The sequence below is a fragment of the Equus przewalskii genome, chromosome 25, assembly GCF_037783145.1.
Source record: "Equus przewalskii isolate Varuska chromosome 25, EquPr2, whole genome shotgun sequence".
NCBI lineage: Eukaryota > Metazoa > Chordata > Mammalia > Perissodactyla > Equidae > Equus > Equus przewalskii.
Window position 1 is genome coordinate 31,637,516 of NC_091855.1, and position 22,597 is coordinate 31,660,112.

The window sequence follows — 22,597 nt, forward strand, 5'->3', positions numbered from 1 at the left end:
TCCCTAGTCCCATTCTGTCCAGCTGAAATCTAGCTGCTATTCAAAAAAAGGAAAAAGAAGAATATAATTCAATCCATATCTATTTCCTGATTATCTAATTAGAAATTATGCATTTAATAAGAATAGGTCAGTTTCATCTCTTATGTTTTTTATTTTTTCCTAGACAATAAATCTCAGTATCATAGTATTTATATTTCGAAGGCTTAACAATCATTTCTTTTAAAATATTACAGCTTTAAACCTGATTTTGAGACAGTCAAGACTAAGAACTTCAAAGATTCAGAGGTAATGAAAATGAGATCTCTTTGTGTTCCACATTGGAATTACAGCTGCTTTACCTTCATAGAATATGTATAGCTGTTTGGACTGTGAAGAATAACCTCTTGGTGACACTTCTTGCATATGATTGATATAGCCAGTATACAGAAGGTCTCCCTGTATACAAGTGGTTGTAGCTCTCTGTGAATGGCCGGAAGGATCCTGACCAATCTGGGAGATCATTTGTTTTTAGCATCTTTTCTGGATGGTAGGTGGGCTGGCTGGATAGATGGGTAGATGAATAAAATACCTTAAATGTTGCTTTCCAAGAAGACTTGGATCACTAAATGAGCCAGAAAAGTTGTTTTAGTGTTTATGCCTGTATGTTTTTTAACGAATTGCCACTGCTTACATTATTTGAAATTATATATTTTATTAGAATAGATGGGTATCATTCTCATGTTTGCTTTTACTTTTTTCTAGACCATAAAGCTCTTTTTCACAGTGTTTATATTTTGAATGCTTAGCAATCATTTCTTTTGAAATATTACAGCTTTAAGTCTGATTTTGAGATTAACTGATTATTTTTATTTTAGGGGTATTAATGATACTCTTGTGTTGTAATTTAAATTTATTGTTTATATAAAGCTTTATCTATTAAAATATCAAACACAGATTCAGGGATAGAAGAATAAAATCTAATCCACACTCAACTTCCCTCTTCCCTTCTGAAAATGGGTAGAGGAATGTAGGTTTCTGTCTCTGCCATTAATAACTGTTTGACATAAGGCCCTGCCACTTAAGCGCCCAAGGACAAATCGCTTATCCTCTGAGAGCTGAATTTCCACATCTAGAAAACCTGTACTTAATGTGCAGGATTATTGGGAGGAATAAATGATGTAGTTAAAGTGCCTAGCCTGACAAGGCCTCAATAAGTGATGGCTACAGCCAGCTTCGGATTTAAGAAGAGAGTTAGCTCTGTAGATAACTAGATAAACTAAAGCAGAATAAGTCCACTTTTATGGCATTGTGTTCCAAATGTTTATCCATAACCCTGTAAGAAAGTAGTCTGTCCCATGTTCCACCATCAGCACCGCCAGCCGTCTACTTGAGGAAGCTAATAGGGGCCTTATATGAGCAGACCCACATTTTAACAGCACTTTTAAAAGTGTGAAGCACTTTATATAAATGAGCATTGTGCAGATTAACTCTAATAATACAAGTAAATGCCTGGTACATTATGTGGCCCATAGTAACGATTCTTTGCCATTGTTTCTGTCACTATTGTTCATACTGCCAGAGCTGCTGCCACTGCTTCTACATGTTTGTTATGTTGGCATTTGAAACAGATGGTCGGTTTGAGTTTCTGAATAATAGGATATTTTTTCTTAAATTTACTTAAAACTTGCAAATTTGTTTCATTTTCTCTTATATATTTATTGGTGGTGTTTCTTAATGTCATTTAAAATATCCCTCATTAAAATATAAGAAATCAGAAGTTGTTTTATCTTACTTTAAGTAAATTTAAGAAAAAGGTCCTGATTGGATGGATAAATGTATTCTAAGACATTCCTTGTCCTAAGACTGTAAGTCACTTTTTACAGAGATATCACTGGATATCTCTTACCTTGACTTTTTTTTGAATTTGCTGTTTTGTTTTATTTCTGCTCTCATAGTGTATTTTTGAAGCAAAATAAAAACTTACTTTCCTCATTGCAGCTCCAGGCATCTAGTTGTATGACAGTTGGTACCCAAGGGAAAATAAGCCCTTTACCTGTAGAAGTGCCTGGCTCCCCGTGGGACAAGGTTAAAGATGGTGCTCGTCAGTGTTCTTCCTCAAGGTAAACAGCTCACAGGAGAAATCACGTCAGCTGTCTTTATCTAACTGCTTTCCCAAATAGAAGACACACAGTATTTGCAACATAAGTACTATTTAATTCCATGTGCTCTCTTCTATTTTCGTGTTCTACAATTCAGTGGCAGTATTAGTTTTCCTAAGGAAATTTTACAAAGTGAGTATTCTGTCAAAGTTTAAATGAATTCATGAATAAAGGAAAAAGAGACACTGGCTTATATTATTTGCCGTCAGCATTCATATGAAAAAATGATTTTCCCCAAGACAAATCCTCTAGCAGTGATGCTAACCAGTTTACCTGGCACAGATAGTACTGAAGAACCTGAGTGTTGGAGGGTTAATCCTTTGTGATTTTAAATAGTCACCGTATGCGAATACTTTAACTATCCATGCCGTGCAGAGGCGCTGTTTTTAAAAACTACTCGTTGTGTTTAGTAATTATGGAATACTGCACCTAAATAAAAGTAATAGGTTGGCAGTTAATATAGAACCTAAAACATGCCTTGGATGGTTTCAGCTGTCAAGTGCATTTCCAGTGTCAGAGATTGGATCTGAGATGAAGGAGGTGGGAGAAAAACGGGACCAGAGATTTAAAAGAGGGCAGGATGAGGCGGCACATCGCGGACCAGAGGGCGGGCCCCCGCGCTCCCTCAGGCCTTTCCCAGGGAGCTCTCACCTGGCAAGGCTGCATGGTTCATTGCGAACCTCTCGGTCCTGAAATTCATGATGCTCCAGTACTCGCGACTTAAGATTTATAAGCCAGTCTACAACCAATACACAGAATGACCTAAAGAAAGAAATATTATCTTTTCTAGTAGTTTCTATCTAAAGTAAAGTAAAATATTATAATTGAATATACCTGAATAAAAAGCTGGGAATCAACTAACGACATAACTGAATCCTGACACAATTTATCATAATGACCAGCTTAAAAATTTTTTCCATAGGGAAATATGTGTTTCCAGGTTATATTGAGATGTTAACCTTAGTCAAATTGGTAGGTTATACCAGGTAAGTGCCATAGTACAGTTTTAAAAAGGATTGTGAATTTATAATTAGAAGATTAGTTAAAAAATCTATCTTTGCTACTTAACTAACACATGACCTTGGCAATGTGCTTATTAGCCTTTCTTCCCCTTGGGGAACTCATTGCTAAGTGGGAAAAACCATAGCTACCCAGTCCACCTGACAGGCTTGTTCTGAAGATTAGCTTAGGTCGTGGTGGGAAAGTGCTTTAGAAGTTCTGAAGCATATTATTTCTAATATATAGGATTATTGAACACTTACTATATGCGAACCCTTGTTTGTTCAGATATTTTAGTTTCTCTTTCCAGGGCAGGCTGGCAGTATTCCCTGCAGCCTCCCTTTGGGAGAAAAATCCGCTCTGATCTTTTTGGCCTCTTCATTTTGCTTAGTGGAGATGAAGAATTAAGAAGCGCCATGCAGAGGGGCTCAGACCTTTGCTGCTGCACGTGGTCAGGAGCCAAAGGACGCTTAAAACGCTCCTGGGGAACACGTGCCCCCAGTGCATCACATTTGGCTGCCCTCTTGCCCTTGGTTGCTCTCTGTTTTTTGTTTTGTTTAATTCCTGCTTATTTTTTACTGCTGGATGAATGTTGCAGACATCTGTGAAATTTTACTCTATTTAGGAATATTTTCTCATTATAATATTTATCCTTGCATAATTTGAGAAGGTAGACAATATGTTTGTTTTATAATTTCCCCTTAATAATGCGAGATAGAAGTACATTTGTAATAGTGGAGATAGATATTTCTAAGTAGGCACTCCTGTTTCCTATAGTTTTCAGACTAAGCAAGCAATAATTTTTATGCTCTATATTACTTTGCCTTCACAGTGAAGAAGAACTATTGTATCTGAGTTTCATTGAAGATATAACAGATGAAATTTTGAAACTTGGTTTATTTTCAAACAGGTTAGATATTTTAAATTGTATATGGTGGTTGAACAGTACATTAAATACTCTTAATTTGGTCTTATTTTTTAAAGGTATTTCCACATATTAGGAAATGAAAAATTATATTGCTTTCTTGGGGGACCATATGCTTATAGTTGATAGCAAATTGTAAAGAATGTTTAATTCATAATTTAAAGCAAGTTCACAGTTTGGGGGAGTTTTTAGAAAAGAACACAGATTTTATTCATTTAAATCTTTTTATATCTGTTAAATATAGACACAGCTTGGTGGTTGCCAGAGGTGGGGTGGGGGGGTGAAATGGGTGAAGGGAATCAACTTCTAGTTGTAAAATATACAAGTCATGGGGATGTAATGTACAGCATGGTGACTGTAGTTAATAATAGTGTAGTGTGTATTTGAAAGTTGCTGAGAGAGTAGATCTTAAGAGTTCTCATCACACGCAAAAGAAATTCTGTAACCATGTATGGTGACACAGGTTAACTAGATTTGTGGTGGTGATTATTTCACAATATGTACAAATATCTAATCATTATGTAGTACACCTGAGACTAATATAATGTATGTTAGTTATACCTCAATTAAAAAAAGCAAAAAAGCCTATCACAAAAAAAGGAAAAAGAAATAAATGGTATCCATATTTGAAAGAAAGAAGTAAAACTGTCTTTATTCACACATAACACTATCAATCCACGTAAAAATCCCATGAAGTCTACAAAAAACAATTGAGAAGACTATTAGTTATAAGACTAGTAAAGTAAATTTTTGCTTATTTTCAAAGATCCATCATCTCATTTTACTCTTTCGAATTGTCATGAGAATCAGAAGCAAGCATTTTTTGTTACATTATATTCCAAAATGTTACATTTTGGTACATTCTAGTACACACTGTTACTAGTAAAGTGAAGATAAATTAAAAGCTAGGTTTGCATATTGTAAGTGAAATGGAAAGTTTGCACAACCAGATAAGGTATTTCATATCTTACAGAAACTGTGGGGTCCTGAATCAAGTTGAACATTTGTCTAAAATTCGTTAAGCACTAAGCTCCACTTTGTTACGTATCATAGGCCCCCATCATGTGCACTACTCGCTTTCCCTGTCATCATAATGTCAAGTGCAGACATTTCTAATGAGTGATTTCTATTCCTATGTGAAGCTTTTTCTTTTTAATTAAAGCAGTTTCTTTATTGGTACAAAAAGATATACCAGAAAGACCCTAAGTTTTTTCACAGTAATTCTATTTACCTCTTTCATTTTAAAAAGGTGGTTTAAAATGTTTGCATAATGGTGTAGAGTTTCAGACTTGCAAGATGAACACGTTGCCTTGCTGTGTTTCACAACAGTGTGAATATACTTAACACTGCTGACCTGCACTTAAAAATGGTTAAGATGGTAAATTGTATGTTTTTTAACACAACAAAAGTATTAAGATTCCAACTGTAATCAAAAAATATAGCAAAGATTAAAAGCAAAAAAAGAACAAAAAAAGTTTGCATAAAACATGTATTTATGCTAAAAAACTTAAATTTTTCTCTTAGATTGTAAGGCTGTTTGTTGCAGCATTTTTTACAATAGCAGCAAAAAATGGAACCGGCCTCCATGGTGAATAGCAAAGGTTTGGTTGAATAGATTGTAGAATATTTCCAAAAGTCCGTTCTGTTCGGAGATTTACACTAATGTTGTAGGAGTGAATTTATTGCATCAGAAAGATGTTCAAAATATATAATTGGTAAGAAAAAACAAAACGGGGACCCAAAGAGTATGTATTGTTTAATCCTAGTTTTGGTAAAGAAGTATTTATGCATAGAAAAATGGCTAGGAGTGAAATAGTCCAAAACATCAACCCTAGTTGTAAAATGTAGAACATGGATTTCTTGGGCTTTTTAAAAATTGCCAAATAATTCAGAACTACTAAATCCAAAGTTGGCTTGTAACTTCATGAATAATAACAAATGGTAACAAATGAGTTGTTTTTCAAGAAACTTACTGATATGTGCATGTGATGGCGAGACGAGCATGGTGTCGTTGAGAGAATAAATTCTCCGGAGCAAGATACATCTAGGTTAAATTTTCTTTATCGCTTGTGACCTTAGGGAGGGAAATCACCATTCTAGAGACATTGCTTTTTCATCTTTAGACTGTTTTTGAAAATACTTTTCTCTCCCATTATTGGTCATGATTAGAGGTATAATGATTATTATGTGTCTGTCACAAATGTCTAGCACTTAGAGGTGCTTAATAAGTGATAACGTTTAGGTTATGTGGATTTACCATCAGTGGAATGTTTTCAAGTATAATTTGGGAAGCATTGTAAAATAACTCTTTATCAGAGAATTTTCTTTAAGGTTAGGATTTTGGGGGTGGTGTGTATGTGAAATAGAAGAGGGAGAGGTTTTGGTGTTTGTGTGTGTGTGTGAGAAAAGAAAGAGAAAGCTTTTTGGGATGTGTGGGGGCGATTTTTGGACCTCATTTAGAATATTTTATTCACAGAAATGTAAGTAGCATGCAATCTTCCAGAAACATTGGCATCCCTTATATGACTTAAACGAGCACATAGTGGAAGCCATACTAGCTTCAACAATGGAGAACTTAACAAACAGGGAAGGATTAGTGTTTAGCTTTGGAGAGAAAAGAGTAATCTGAAAAATATTTTCCAACTTTAAGTAGTTTAGTTATGGCATGGTCGTTTTATGTTTTGTTGATTTTCTGATTTTGAGACATTAATATTTTTGTTTATCGTTCGTAGGTTTTTAGAACGACTGTTTGAGCGACATATAAAACAAAATAAACATCATTTGGAGGAGGTTTGTCTTTCTTTAGAACTTCATTAGAAAATTCTAATATAGAATTTTTTTTAAGATTTTATTTTTCCTTTTTCTCCCCAAATCCCCCCGGTACATAGCTGTGTATTTTTAGTTGTGGGTCCTTCTAGTTGTGGCATGTGGGATGCCACCTCAGCATGGTTTGATGAGCGGTGCCATGTCCACGCCCAGGATCCGAACCGGTGAAACCCTGGGCCGCCAAAGCAGAGCGCGCAAACTTAACCACTCAGCCACGGGGCTGGCCCCTGGAAAGAATTTTGAAGTTTTTCCATACCCTCAAAGAATGCATTAAAAGCAAACACCTTTTTCCTTGCACTTTTGGGGGGTGGGGCAGAGTGTGGAAGGAGAAGTATTAATCCTGCTGATTCAAAAGTAATACAATTGGACTAGCTTAATTAATGTAATTATTCTTGTCTTTTTCGTAGGAAAAAATGCGCCACCTGCTGCGTGTCCTGAAGGTGGATTTAGGCTGCACATCCAAGGAAAACTCAGTAAAGCTAGACGATGTTAATACGTTGAATTTACTTGATTTTGAAAAGGCTAAGAATTCAGAACAAAATGAATATAAAAATGAGCAAGATACAATAATTCAACAGGAACGCCAAGAATACCAAAAGGCCTTGGATATGTTATTGTCTGCACCGAAGGATGAGAACGAGATACTGTCTTCACCTGGTGAATTTTTCCTACCCGTCTATAAGTCAAAGTATTCAGAAGGGGTTATAATTCGACAGGTGAATGATGAAACAAATCTTGGACCTTCAATTTGGGATGAAAAAAATCCAAGTATTTCAAGCAGCTTCACAGACCAAGAAACCTCTGTGAATGTCATTGAAGTTGATAATGACACTGAAAAGGCTGAGACTTCAGCTGAGTTATGTCTTCTCAGCACAGCACTCTCCCAGCCTCTTCAGTTCCGCGGTGTCAAAGGTGACAATAATCACGACGTGGAAGAACCAACTCTTAAAATCATGGAAATGAGCATTGGGGACTGCCCTTTGGATGTTTGATCTTCATTAATAAAGATCCCAAATGGTCACTAACTCAATAATCCTTTTCCTGTTTTTCCTTTTATGTATTAAGATTTCTGTATTCATTTTCTATGCTGTATAATAAATTACCATAAAATTCGCTCTAAACAACACACATGTATAATTTATCCCATAGTTTCTGTGCATCGAGAGTCTAAGCACAGCTTGTTGAGTTCTCTGCTCCGCTCTCACAAGGCTACAATCCAGGTATCGGTCAGAGCTTTGGTCTCATCTGGAGGCTTAACTGGGGAGAGAATCTGCTTCCAAACTCTTTTCAGGTTGTTGGCAGAATTCCTTGCCTTGGAGCTGTAGATCTGAGGGCTTCAGTTTCTTGCTGGCCATTGGCCATACGCTGCCCTCAGCTCCCGGAGGCTGCCCGCCATTCCCTGTCACTTGGCCCTTTGCTAGCAAGATGGAGTCATATAACAACAGTCACAGGAATGACTTTCCATCACCTTCGTCATATTCTTTGGTTAGAAGCAAGTCACAGGTTCTGCCCACAGTTAAGGGATAGAGACATTATACGGGGGTGTGAATGCCAGAAGGTGAGAATCATTGGGGTCACCTTAGGCTGTTGGCTAACAATTACCGAAGTTGATTTTCAGGCAAATGTATTTTACCCAGACGTAAGTGGTTTTTGTAGCCACTGGGGAATGGCTTATGATCTGGTGTGGATCTTGAAACATTAAGCGTTCTCTACTGTATCTTTAATTTCTTTTTCCTTACTTTCCGGCAATATCTAAAGCCTCAAGGCCTTTCTAGATATCAGTGAGCTAGGGCAGTCTGTCAGCCATCTGAAAAATTGTCCTTTCTTGTGAGGGAAAGTATTCTGTTGACCCAGTCTGACACTCCCCCCTCGCCCTTGAATTCATGAACTGGAGCCTTACTAGTTAGATATGCCTCAGAAGACTCATCTCCACTTAGGTCTTTTCAACCACCTACAGTAATGTAATTGAATATTTGAGTGCCTGTTATTTACAAAGTGTCATGCGTAGGCACTGTGGAGGATAAAAAAATGAAACAGAATAATGATCACCCAACTGTTCTTCTAGAAACTTAGCAATGGCCTCCAAGTATCCTGTTCTTTAACTCAGGTTGTTACCATCCTTTGCCCACACCAGTGTTTCCCGAAAGGTGATGCTAGCCCTGGAGGGATTAGAGCTGACTTCTGGTGGCATATGGATGACAAGTTCATCTCACTTCTGGGAAGCTGACCATCACCCCTGTGTGCAGGATTCAGGCTCAGGGACAACCTGCAAGATACACTGTGGTGGGCTGAGCACCCACCCACTTCTCCCCAATGTCTTGTGTCCCCGGTCACCCTGCTGCCGCCCTTCCTCAGCCCTTCAGCTCTCACCTCTGGAACTCTTCCCCCAACCCTCTAAGCCACCCCAACTGTCCCCTTCCTGCAGTCCTCAGACCTCCTCAAATATCCTCAACCGTCTTCATGGCTCCCAGCCTGGGTATCCATCAGTCACCCCTCACCACTCTATTCGCTTCTTGGACTCCATCTTCTTTGCCCTCAGGGTTTCTTGTCAGTCCCAGCCCCACTCTTCCACAAAATCCACAAACCCCTCACTCACTACCGCAGCTCAGTTTTCCTCCCTTTGCTGGAGCCGCCGTCTTGCTAAAGGAATTCTCAGTAACCGTCTTCCTGTCGCTTCTCCATCCTTTGTGGCCAGCCCCGCACCTGCTTCTGCCTGCCCTGCTTTGACATCTCCCGCCTTCTCCATCCTCTAACTCTGGGTGCAGCTTTTTGTCTAGGGGTCATGACCCATCCTAACTTTTGTGCCTGTTGTTTTGTTGTCATTGTCCTCAGGTTTCCCTTTAAAATTTAAGTTTAAAAAGATGAGTTAGGGGACTGGCCCAGTGGCGCAGCAGTTATGTGCACACATTCCACTTCGGTGGCCCGGGGTTGGCAGGTTCAGATCCCGGATGCGGACATGGCACCGCTTGGCAAGCCATGCCGTGGCAGGCGTCCCACATATAAAGTAGAGGAAGATGGGCACGGATGTTAGCTCAGGGCCAGTCTCCCTCAGCAAAAAGAGGAGGATTGGCAGCAGATGTTAGCTCAGGGCTAATCTTCCTCAAAAGAAAAAAAATGAGTTAGTTTAAAGAAATATTAAAAGTGGTTCTTGGATACAGCCTAAGTTGTGGAAAAGTAGGAAGTGAATGCTAAGTTCAGGAAACACTGGCTTAGACTCTTCAAGCAGCATCTTAATTTCTCTCTCTCCCGTTCTCTTCTCCCACAGCCCATCCTCAGCTCTGATTCACAGAGGCGTGATGCATGAGCCTTTCAAGCCAGACTGCCTGGGTTTGATCCTTATGAGCTGTGACCTTAAGCTGGGTGACTGAGCTTCCTTGTGCTTTCTCATTTGTTAAATGGGGGTAATTACAGAGCCTTCATCACAGGGCTGTAAGAATTAAATACGTTATATGAAAATGAAATACAGGCTGCTATTATCATTTTAAAACAGACTATGCCACTCTCTTGCCTTTGAGAGTGTTCTCTTGCTAATAAAGCACAGGCCCCTTTGCATTTGTTATAAAGTCATGTTTTCCTTCCCAGCTCATCTGTCACCATCCTCTCCCAGGCATCCTAAGTGTCCGTCACATCTCATTGTTTGTTCCCTAAACACGCAGAGATCCTTCTCTCCGTGCCTTCGCACTTGCTGTCTGCTCAAAATATCCTTCCCCTCTGCTGCCCTCTGGGGCATTCAGTGACAGCCCAATTTGAAGGTAACAGTGAAACTTGATGATTGCTCCAACATTTGTCCCACCTGCTCTGGGCTCTGGGCTCTGTCATATCTACAATATGAATTATAATATTGTTTACATACCCAGTTTGTCTCCCATCTAGACTGTCAGTTTCTCAAGAGGAAGGACTGACTTCTCTTTGGATCAGCAGGTCTGTTTGCTCGAGCATGAAGGCATTTGTTCATGGAGGGAGAGTGTTTGAGGTGGAGGGGAGATTAGCTACAGACAAGGTTATGGGGGAAACAGGACAGACGTTTCCTCTTCTCTTTACACTCAAAGTGCAAATTCCCCACATAGAAGGGAGAATGTAGCAAATTGGTAAGTTACATGAAAATTTTCTCATTTGCTCACATTTTAAATGGCGCAAAATATAAATTAGCATCTTTCTGGGAGGGTTTACTTTAAAAAGCCCACATTTTTTCCCAGTGAAGCCAATCAGAAAAGATCAGAGCAGCTTTTATGGGGCAAGATGACAATTTGCCAAGTGGATTAATTCAGTGTGTGGTCACCAGTGAATTACTTTACCCCAGGCCTTGGTTTAAAAGAGTTTGGACTGGATGATCCAAAAATATTTTAGTTTAAATTTGCTAACATTTCTCTTAATTCTTAGGGTCTTTGGAAATTACAATTAAAATAATTTACCTCTAGAAGTAGAAACACCAATTCATCCTTCACCTGCTGGTCTAGTCTGGAAAGCAGTTTGCTAAATTGATTCACACTTCAGTGATGAAAGATGCCACCCAACAAGATCTTCTAAAATCAGCAGATGGAGCCAATAACGGCATATCCCAAAAGAACAAGTCCATATGTGTAGTTCAAAAGCCAGGAAGAAGATACCTTTGAATTAGGGTTAGGAAAGTTTTGCTCCAAACTCAACCTTGTTGCCTCAGGAATTCTGACTTTCACCAACATTCAAGTTTTGAGACAAAACACCCAGCAGTCCTGGATATGAGACTTCCATACTCACCTCATTCTAGGTTCTTAAAACAAGTGAGTTGACTGTCAACTTTTTCCTGAGAGGAAGAATATACTGTCTTGCCCGTTTCTACTGCTGCTGGAACAAGTTACACAAACTTAGCGGCTTGAAAAAACCCCACATTTATTATCTTACAGTTCTGGAAGTCAGAGTCCTAAAATCAAGATTTTGCCAGGCTGCATTCTTCTTGGAAGCTGTAAGGGACACTCTGTCTCTTGCCTTCTCCAGCTTCTAGAGGCAGCCTGCATTCCTTCACTTGTGGCCCCTTCCTCCATCTTCAAGGCCAGCTGTGTAGCATCTTTAACTCTCTCACACCTCTGCTTCTGTCATCGAATCTCTCACTGTGGCCCTCCTGCTCTCTCAGAAAGACTCTTGTGATTACTTTGGGCCCACCTGGATAATCCAGGACACTCTCCCCATCTCAGGAACTTTAATCACACCTTCAAAGTCCCTGTTGCCATGTAAGGTAACATTCACCACTAAAGGGGATCAGGATATGGACATCTTTGTGGGCCCATTATTCAGCCTACTGTAACTGTAAATATCATTAACCTAATAAAAATTGCCTAAATAAACTTTAGTGCCTATTAATTATAGTTTGACTATGTTATAAATCTCAAGTTGAGATCTATGTCGAACATCTGTCTACGGCTTTTTAATTACTAAAGCAGTGCTTCTCACACTTTAACGTACATCAGATTCACCTGGAGAACTTGTTAAGGCAGATTTCTGGGCCCCATCCCCACAGCTTCTGAATCAGAATGTTTAGATCTGGGATGCACTTCAAGAATTTACATTTCTAACAAGTTTCCCATGCTGCTCTTACTGGTCCAGAAACAACCCCACTGAAAAATGAAGTGGACTTTCAACAATTAACAGTAAGTTCCACTGCAAGGACGGAAGTGTGAGGAAACCCGCCGACCTGCTGGGAGCTGACTTTGTTGGGAAGCACACAAACATATTCTTCAAATGCATTCATTGTTCCCCAAATGTCCTAAGTACTTAAAGCTGGCTATTTTGCAAGATGCATTCTAGCTCTTCAGTGATTGATTACTGCAGAGATATGTGATGTCAGATTGGCAATCTAGTGTGTAGTAATTTAAAATAACCCCATGGGGAAATAGGACTAATGATATGCCCCAATGCAATAAGATCTAGAGTGAAAAAAAGAGGCAAAATAGCTTTAACTGCGCTATTATATTCACACACAAATCTTGCTTCAATATTTACTTTTATGGCAAAAATAGACTGTAATATATTCATTTCACATATATTACATTCAGTCATTCAGACTTCTTTGCCCATTAAATGTACACACTTACAAACCAATGACAGTTTAAAAGAATTAAGCTTTTCTAATTATACATTTTTACATTATTGATCAGACGGTAGCACATAAAATTGCTTTTTAAACTAGAAAGTAATACTAGGCAACTATTTATACTACCATTTTATGAAGGTAGAATTCCCAGTGCATTGCTTGAATTATAGAGCAACTTTCTAAGAAAAAGTATTTATATAAATTTTCTCTAAATTTTGGTTCTAAGTTTGTTAGGCCTATTAAATCACATTACCTTCTGTTGGAATTTTTATATAAATAGACTTGCTTTCTAGATGTTTCTTTTTAAACTATGCTTTGTTAAATTTACAATGGGTAGGGTTTGGATTGCGTCAGTTTTTAACCAGATTATACAACTCAAATATACGACAAATTTCTGGTTTGTTAGTGTAATTCTTCATCTGAACTAAACAGCACTGTTGTAGTTCAGAATACAGCCGTCCCTCTTATCTGCGGGGGGATCGGTTCCGAGGACCTCCCCGCGGAAGCTCCAGGCCCTTTGTCGGCTCCCCACATCCACAGGCCGACTGCAACTGCCTCTAGTAAGCGCAATAGAGTGAAACACGGAGGGGTTTTCATAGGAAAATATTTATTTAACATTTGTATGATAAAAATCTGTGTTTTATAGTTTAATGTAAAAAATTACTTGAGAATACAGTAAGAAGCAAAAATATATTCCAATGGCCCAATGCCAATCAGTCTTTGAGTAAGGTTGACTGTGTATTCAAGTTTGTGAGGGGCCGGCCCGGTGGTACAGCGGTTAAGTTCGCACGTTCTGCTTCGGCGGCCCGGGGTTCGCTGGTTCAAATCCCGGGTGCAGACACGGCACCACTTGGCAAGCCATGCTGTGGCAGGCATCCCACATGTAAAGTACAGGAAGATGGGCATGGATGTTAGCTCAGGGCTAATCTTCCTCAAAAACAAAAAAAAGGTTTTTTAAAAGGCTTAATATATTAACAACTATTTTTACTTTTTCTCCACATTTTCAATGTTAGAAATTGAGTATACTAATAATTGTGTAATAGCGTAATTCTACAACAAGAAATTAAGCTGCTTACTTTTAATATAGAATTTTAAAAAAATCTAATATGGAGAAGATCCCAACTGATATTAACAGAAAATTTTCAAAAACATTAAGAATCATGTCTATACAATATACTCCTGCTTCAGTTTCTTTATTGTGCCACAAAAACCAAACTGTCACGTCTGGAGAATATTTACTTTTTTTCAGGATATCTGTTTGACTGAGCCAGTACTGCACTGGTGTTATTCAGTAAAACAACCTAACCATTCAACCCTTCCAGGACCCTTAACTCTAAGATTACATTTCAATAAATATTACTATAAAATAAATTTGTCTCATTCAATGGTCCATTAATTTCAAGTGATTTCTAATAAATTTCTAGAATAAAAAAGTTTGGACAGTCTCTTAGCATCATAATACAGTCTGACCTGTGATATCTCTACTCATGAAAAATGAGAATGAGTTTATATTCCCCATTTATTCAGTTTTTCTCAGCTGATAAATGGTAATGGAAAGCCAGTTACCTTTAAATCTGTACTCATCAATCTACCCAAAAAACTGAGGACTGGCAGATTCATGTTCTGGCTAACCCAGATAATCCAACCTTCCGATCTTCTTTGGTAGTATAGACCTGCTCCAAAGAGTGAACACTGTAGATATTTTTCACCAAGCTCTTAGAGTGTGGATTTAAAATACACATGCGCACTTAAAATGTCAACAGTGACAAATGAAATACAATACTGGTCTTTTTACACAGTTTAAAAACCACCCGCCACTTCAGTTAAAATTGCAGATTTATGACACTGGAATCGTGTACTGCAACAGCCAGTGTGGCTACACTGCTTACAGATTCAAAGCTGAAGGATCTTAGATTTTCTAAACAGTCCTTTTATATGACAGACCACAGAGTCATTTAATGGAACTTAAGGAAAGATGATCAAAGATTTACCTAATTAGTAATTTCCAAATATTTGGAACAGTATGTCAGCCATACTGTTAGTGTTCCAGTGAGTTCAAATACAATTATTCCTTTCTTGTCGTTTATTTGTACTTATTTATAATAGTAAAGCATAATTAAAAATAAGTATATGGTTACTATCTCTTTCTTAACCATCAACATATTAGAAAAACTTGAGATTTACTCTAGGTTTTGAAAATTAAGTATTTTAATTTCTCAAATATATGGGGGTAATTTGAACATTTTTGGAAATATGAAGTGCAGCCAGACCCTAGTTTATAAACATGCGACCTGGAGAGACCCTTTACAGGCGACTGTCTGCCTGGGCAGCTTCCTCAGCTGGGTGCCGCACACCTCCAACTTCCCGTCTGGCCCCTCTTCTACTTCCCATTTCATGCCAGTGACAATGCAGAGGAGGATGTGTAAGTGGAAGCAAGAAGGCAGCAGGATGTGTTGCCAATTCCTCCTCCTCCTCCCCTGCCCCACCTCACAGGCAGCATCCCCACTCACTTCATCCTGTGTCCCATTCTGTTCCTTACCTTCATGCGCCACTCAAGTTTCCGTACCAAAAGCTGGGATACTCGCTTACGTGGAGTGCTCATGAAACATGGACCAACCTGAGGCTTCAACTGCTTGCTGAGGCTCAGCCCCCAGGGCCAGGCAGGAAGAATCTCACCATCAGGGAGCAGTAGGGAGAAAAGTTCCCATATGTTTCTTGGAATACAGATCATGACGAGTTAGTTCTATAATACCGTTCACTTTTTAGAGCCCCTAGGGTTTAAATAAGCCTTGGGGTGACAAGAAAGTTAACGCCCACTTAGAGTATTGTTTACCAGGGGGAATATATATCTCTCAATAATTTTATCAATAATCACTCTCTCTCTCAATAATTCAACACACATCTGAACTTTTAGAGCCTAATTTTTATTTGGGAACTGCCCGCAATACACAGAACACTACGCCACTTAACAATCCAAGGACCCCTTCAAATGTTTTCTAAAATCCTTTCTCTATCCACCCACCCCCACACAAGTAAATTTTAAACAACTGGATTTTCTGATTTTTCCTCATTATTCTATAAGTAATTGTAGATATTGGGGTAGATGGAGCCCTTCTTTATCTACAGGAATTTGAAAAACTCACGTTCTTTTGAGAAATGCTTTCCCAGGCAAATTTCTAATGTACCCATCCCTCTATTTTTGAAATGTCTATCCCTCAGCTCAAAAAAACACTCCCCTCCAATTGAGATTTTTTTAAATGAACTTTAAACTAAAAGATAGTTTTAGCTTATTCCACATGAAATCTTGACGGGAAGCAAATTCCCTAAATTTACATCCCAGAGTTCCTTTAAAAAGTCAGATTTAAAACATTATTTACAGTAAACAGTAATTCTTGTTTCCATTTGTTCATACAAATCTCCACTAAACCTGCTCCTGATTGCAGCTGACCTCTAGTTTTATATTTCAATACATATAAAGTTTTATATTATATATAACAGATATATTTATATTTTCTTAATATTGTGAAGATTAAAAATGACTGTTTTCTTCTGATGACGAAAGCTTCACAAAAAAGTTGGCCATGCCATGCCTTCATCTCTCAGTCCTTTGCCCAACACTCTCCTCCTCTCTGTTTCTGCCCACCTTGCTCTTTCTGGAAGTTTCCAAGGAAGCACAGGTCCAGCTTCTGTTTTAATCCTGCCAAAGGGTTTTGATGGCTAAATTCTAGGGCTTTCTGAATGCTTCACAGTAGATGTTCCAAAGGAGAGTAATTAACAATGACTGCAATTAACATTCCAAATGATATTCTAAAATGAACACTTTCTATGCTCAAAACTATCAACTAGAACATTTCATCAAAAGACCCCACTAGGGGCCAGCCTGGTGGTGTAGTGGTTAAGTTCGCAAGCTCTGCTTTGGCGGCCTGGAGTTCACAGGTCCAGATCCCGGCCACAGACCTAGTACCGCTCATCAGGTCATGCTGTGGTGATGTACCACATAAAGTGAAGGCAGACTGGCACAGACATTAGCTCAGGGCCAATCTTCCTAACAAACAAAAAAAGACCCCACTAATCAGGAAAACTGATGCCAGAGATGCCAAAATTGATCAGTGGAAAACACTGGTTTACAACCTACTTTTCGTGAAAATGTAGATTTTGGTAATTTTGATATGAAATTAATAGCAAGGAACAAGACACTAAGATACTGAAGGATTGTGTGAATTTGGCAGATAGTAACATCATCATTGAGACATGGTAAACCTATGAATCCTCAATGTTCTATAGTTTGCCGCTAAAAATCAGACCATTTTGAAGTCCAATAATATAGATTTATTTTTATTCAGAAATACTTTCATATTCACTAACTATAATTAAAAGTTTAAAAATTCAAAAGGGACAAAAAAATTACAATGGGTCTTAGAAGCTATGCCAAACATGCGACATTTTGAGTGACATTTAAACAGTATAATTTAGCCCTCATAAGTAATTTTTTTCTAATCAAATTATTACAACAGGAACACAAATATATCATATATTACTCTTTAGATTTTTGTTTTACAATATCCTCTTGTCAATGGGACACTTCAAAATGTTTAAACCTGACAGAAAAGCATTTTTTAAAAACGTACCATGAAAGAAAAAAAACTTCAGAAACACTCCTCTCCTCTATATGGTGTGGAGATGGGAATTAACACCATAAAAAAATCTTATTCCATTCTTCTGGGGGCTCTTTCTGAATATTTGCACTTGAGTGTACTGTTCTTTAAAAAGGACTCTTAAAACAATTTTAGATTTAAAATTAGTATTTTGTTCCTAAGTGAGAAATGTGCCCACTTCCAATGTTCCTTTTCATTCTATCTTCTGAATTTTCCTCTTAAGTGGTTGGCTTTGGGGAACTCAGAGTTAGGTTAGGCAGAGCCACACTGCATGAAGGAAATCCTGTGCAATGGCTGACAACACGCACTTAATGGTGACAAGAGTGAGTTAAACTGCTTTAGGAGTTAACATGGGAATCAGAACCCCCCAGGATAGTGTAATTTGGGGAAATCGCCCTAGATTTGACATTCTGGAAGCACTACATTTTGGAGAAGCAGCCTCAGAAGAAGGAAAGAGAGACGGCTCCTCAGCTAAGTGTGCCGATCAGTGCTAACCTACTCAGCTCCCACTGGGACAAGGCCAGCTCAGCCTGGGCCAAAGGCAGCGCGCTCCCCCCTTCAACTCAGCCTGGTTCTGCCCACTGGGATGTGCCTGCATAGTATAGGGGCGGGGACTAAGAAACTAAAGTTGACCTCAGAGGTACAGTTAGCGGATTAAGAAGCTAAAATTCAAGTACCCCTTGAATCCACAGCAATCCCTGGTGGCCCCATAAGTTTGGGCTGTGGTGTTAGGAGATGAGCTGAAACTATTATTAACTCTTCCTTTCTTTCAATCAAAAGAAAATAAAGCCTCTTCAAGGCTTCTTTTAATGATAATATAAACCTGATTATATTTGTTAAAAATAGAGGTTTAGGTGGAAGAACTCCAAGCTGACAGAGTAAGTCACTGACAGCGACAGGCCTTGAATTTCCTGGGGATACCCACCTCCAGGGGGCCAGCCCCATACTCCCAAGCCCCCACTCTCCATCCCAGCATCTCAGTCTGAGCACAGATAATACTGCATTTTTGTAAAGACAACGGCGTCTTGCATTTCCCATCTTGCATTTACACAGCACTTACTCTTGTCCTCATCATCCCACATACCCTTATTCCTTATCTCGTCCAAAACACTTCTGAAACAATGTCCATTGTTACTGTTTCATCTATAAAGCAACACATACATTAAAACTCAGATTTATTGTTTTTTAACAAAAAAGTGCTTAAAACCATCTTATGCAATTGTTTTTTACTTCATTTTCAACCAAGAAAATCAAACCCATTTAAGTTGATGAATAATACTAGAAAAAATAGTGAATCTGATTATTCTCTTACATTTTAAATAATGTGCCTTCATTCGCAACTTTCCCTTACATTAACTGACTCATTTCAGTACCTTAATGAGTTGAACTCTTGTTTGGAAAATAGAGAAGGTACTAATATATAGAATTTTTAGGATAAAAAATTCTCTGAATATAAAAATGCTTTCTATCTTTCAAAATAACACTTTCAGATTCTTCTTGTAGTTTTGAGTTTGGTAACTAAATTGTGAAGTACCCAAGGTTTTTTTAAAAACAACAAAAGATAATAATACGCTTTTAAATACAAAGTTATACAGCAACCACTCATATCTGTGGATCATCCCCATGGAAAATTCAGTTTCTCAACAAGAAAACCCCAAATATTTTAGTCATAAAATAAAATTCCATTATCAAAAACTAGTTTAAGATAGAAACCTATACGCCTTAATGATTGCCAGAATTGCCCAGTGTAGCTTCAGTAAAATAGAGAACTGTCTAGAAAACATAATCTCCAAAATGTGTGCAAGTACTGCAAATCAGACAGACCGGAGCAGGGCGATGCCCTCGAAACCACGCCCTCCTTCTTCGGCACCCTTCCCCGGTTAAGAATCCCCCTCTTCGGCCTTACACTTTGCATGTTTCCTTCAGTGCGCCGTCATTCATACCATCATTCATGTCCCGATGGAGCGGCTGCGTGGATCGAGCGTTGAGGGGAAAGTATTAGTTAGGCAAGCACTTTTTTAGCTGTAAACGCTTCACATGATCGGGTCCCCAAAAGAAGCTATGGGAGCTTATATAAGCCTTGAGCTTTTCAGGAACTGAATGAGAACTCGGTATACAAATGTGTACTGGCAGAGGGTCTGCACCATCATCATTCTCTGCTGTCTCAGCATGTCCAGCACCCTTGGGATGTCCAGCACCTGGAGTGAGAGAAACAGCCATGAGGAGGATGCATTCCCTGGGGGAGAGATGGTGGGGGGTCCGGGGTCCTCTCAGAGTTCTGGTTAGGAGACAGTCCCTTTTCTACCTTAGCATCTTCTGTAAGAAACCCCTAAGGAACTATGTTTAGAAAGAGCTGAACCACCAGGCCACCAGGTCCCTCTCTTCCCCAGCCCACTTCTCTCCCCACCAAAAAAGGACACAAGCACCTCATTGTGTTCCAGACAGGCAATCATGATCTCTGACAAAATGACGACCCCAGTCCTCCCCACTCCAGCACTGCAGTGGACCAGCAACGGAGGGTTGGGGCTTTTTGGTTCACTTGTACTATTTGTATGGCGTCGAACAGACTGGATCTCCTCGAGGTATGCTGTGAAATATCAAAGAAATAGAAAAGCACTCAGGGATTAAGGCTATCAAACTGAGAATTTTCAGATTATCTCCACTGACTGAGAGAACTCCAGATAAAGAGCAGTGGGCGCTAATTAACCAAACCCAACCACTAACTAACAAGACAGTGTGATCTTGGGAAAGTCACTGACTCTGCCCGGGCTTCACTTTCTCATCCACAAAATGAAAGTGAGGAGAGAGTCTCTCACAGTCAGTTACGGCATCCTCCTCACTACTAAATTATACTGCAAAACTTCTTCTGTTAAGCCTTCCCTAAACACTTAAAATCTTTATCTTAAAACAAGTTCAGGGGCCGGCCCCGTGGCTGAGTGGTTAAGCTCGCACGTTCCGCTTCAGTGGCCCAGGGTTTTGCTGGTTCGGATCCTGGGTGCGGACATGGCACCACTCATCAGGCCATGCCGAGGCGACATCCCACGTGGCAGAACTAGGAGGACCTACAACTAAAATATACAACTATGTACTGGGGGGATTCAGGGAGAAAAAAGCAGAAAAAAAAAGAAAGAAGATTGGCAACAGTTGTTAGCTCAGGTGCCAACCTAAAAAGCAAAAAAAACAAAATCAAGTTCAAAGCTTCTATGAGACAACATAAAGGAAACAGCTCAAAAAACTAAGTCTCCCCCTCCACGGCCATTTCCACAACTCCAGCAGAAGCTGTGCTGGGAATGAGACACTTACATAAAAACCCCTTGAGGTCCTCTGGACAGCCGTGCTCAGGCCAATCTGTGTACTGGAGATGCCAAACTGTCCTCTCCTGCCCCGTGAGCAGGTGCTTCATCTTCAAGCCTGTGGTGGCATAGCAGCCCGAGTCTGTGCGGAACCGGGTTGTGATCTTAAACCTTCCATAGGTGACGGTGTTGTGCCTGGAACCAAGTCGTGGCCAATACCTAAAGCTCTTCTCCCTTCCACCTTCCTGTGAAAGACAAGTACAGTCAAAAGACAACAGGAGATCCAGCAATGGACGCCCTTTCATACAGACAGCACACCTGGAATTCAGAACCACAGTCTGACCCTGCCTTTTTCTCTAAAGGTCAAGATTCCACATGATCAACGTTAACTGTTCTTCTGAAGCTGAGAAAATCCATTAAGAGAAATAAGCACTTACCTCTTCTGCCGTCACCATTGCTATAATTGCAACTCCCTGTTCCCACACCATCTGCCAAAAATCCTGACAGGTGTTCTGTAATGGTCCCTGTGTAGCAATATAGTCCCATTCAATTCCACTGACAGAGACCTGAAATTAGAAAAGATTAAAAAAATTAATATGTGCATGTATAATACATATACGTATATATGCATGCATGAATATACATTTGTTCACGACAAAACTAAAAAAGTGAACTGAATTATTCAGAATAAAGAAAGGATTTTATTTTTCCTTGTCAATACAATTTCCATGACTGACCTTTTTATAAACTTATGGATTCTGAATTCACATAATTTATGTGACCTGGGGCAATTTGCTAACCTCTCTGAATCTCAGTTCTCATCTATAAAATCAGAATCTTACCGACCCTCCTGGGGCTGTCGTCAGGATTAAGTGAGTCAGTCCACGGCTGCCCTGCACATAACAGGCTCTCAGGAAGTGGCTGCCGCTGCTGCTCTGACAGTTCTTCTTATAAAAATAATAACATCACAGCACCCCAAATTTCAAACACAATTTCCCCTTGTGAAGTACTAAACACATCTGAAAAACTATTAGCAATGAATCTAAAACCTAAGTTAAATGTCAGATTTCCAGGAAAAAAAATCTTCCTACTTAAGGGGGTCTCATCTCTGACCTTCTGAGTCAGGATCACCCTCCATAATGATAGATACTAAGTTTCCACGTAAGACTTAACCTGCTTGAGAGATGTCGAATCCAACAGTCACTACTGGACTTGTAGTCAGGAGACCTGGGTTAAATCTCAGCTCCCCTGGTTTTCGGGCATGACAGTGACTGTGCTCTCAGCACTCACTGAGGGTGAAGGCTGTGCCTAGCACTGTTCCACCCAGGCTCTCACATCAGGCTGCCAGCCCTGAGTCACACCCGCGTCCTCTCACCGAGCACCCACTTGGTGGCAGGCACTGTGGGGGCGGGAAGGGTCTGATGGGGAGGGAGCCTATGGGGGAGGTGCCAGCATTTCTTTATTCAGAGATAAGGACAGTGAGGTCCACACTGGTGAGTGGGAGATCAGGAATTCTGAAGCTCAGACTCTCCACCGTTCTTCAGGTTGCCATTGAAGATTCTGAAATACCACTATAGAACTATAACATTATTCAATTCTTATCCATCCAGTCAGGACAGACTGGATGAGTTATTCCAAAGAAATGCTCGGTTTTCAAGTAAATTATGTCCATTTAAAAAGCACATGCATAGATT

General features: G+C 39.4%; 2 protein-coding genes across 6 annotated transcripts in view; one reads left to right on the top strand and one right to left on the bottom strand.

Annotated features, from left to right (window-relative positions):
* The window catches only part of SPATA7 (spermatogenesis associated 7), a 32,398-nt gene extending 24,480 nt beyond the window's left edge, over positions 1-7,918 (top strand). For all 3 annotated transcript variants that reach the window (XM_008521425.2, XM_008521424.2, XM_070593700.1), the window contains 5 exons: positions 234-285; positions 1,978-2,099; positions 3,970-4,047; positions 6,795-6,852; positions 7,296-7,918. In XM_008521425.2, the coding sequence (XP_008519647.2) occupies positions 234-285; positions 1,978-2,099; positions 3,970-4,047; positions 6,795-6,852; positions 7,296-7,880 (895 nt within the window). In that variant the 3' untranslated portion in view covers positions 7,881-7,918. The remainder of the gene's footprint in view (positions 1-233; positions 286-1,977; positions 2,100-3,969; positions 4,048-6,794; positions 6,853-7,295) is intronic.
* A 9,343-nt stretch (positions 7,919-17,261) lies between these two features.
* The window catches only part of PTPN21 (protein tyrosine phosphatase non-receptor type 21), a 77,919-nt gene continuing 72,583 nt past the window's right edge, over positions 17,262-22,597 (bottom strand). For all 3 annotated transcript variants that reach the window (XM_070593701.1, XM_070593702.1, XM_008521426.2), the window contains exons 16-19: positions 21,341-21,469; positions 20,914-21,148; positions 20,037-20,197; positions 17,262-19,808 (exon numbers count right to left, since the gene is read on the bottom strand). In XM_070593701.1, coding sequence (XP_070449802.1) covers positions 19,680-19,808; positions 20,037-20,197; positions 20,914-21,148; positions 21,341-21,469 — 654 coding nt within the window. In that variant the 3' untranslated portion in view covers positions 17,262-19,679. The remainder of the gene's footprint in view (positions 19,809-20,036; positions 20,198-20,913; positions 21,149-21,340; positions 21,470-22,597) is intronic.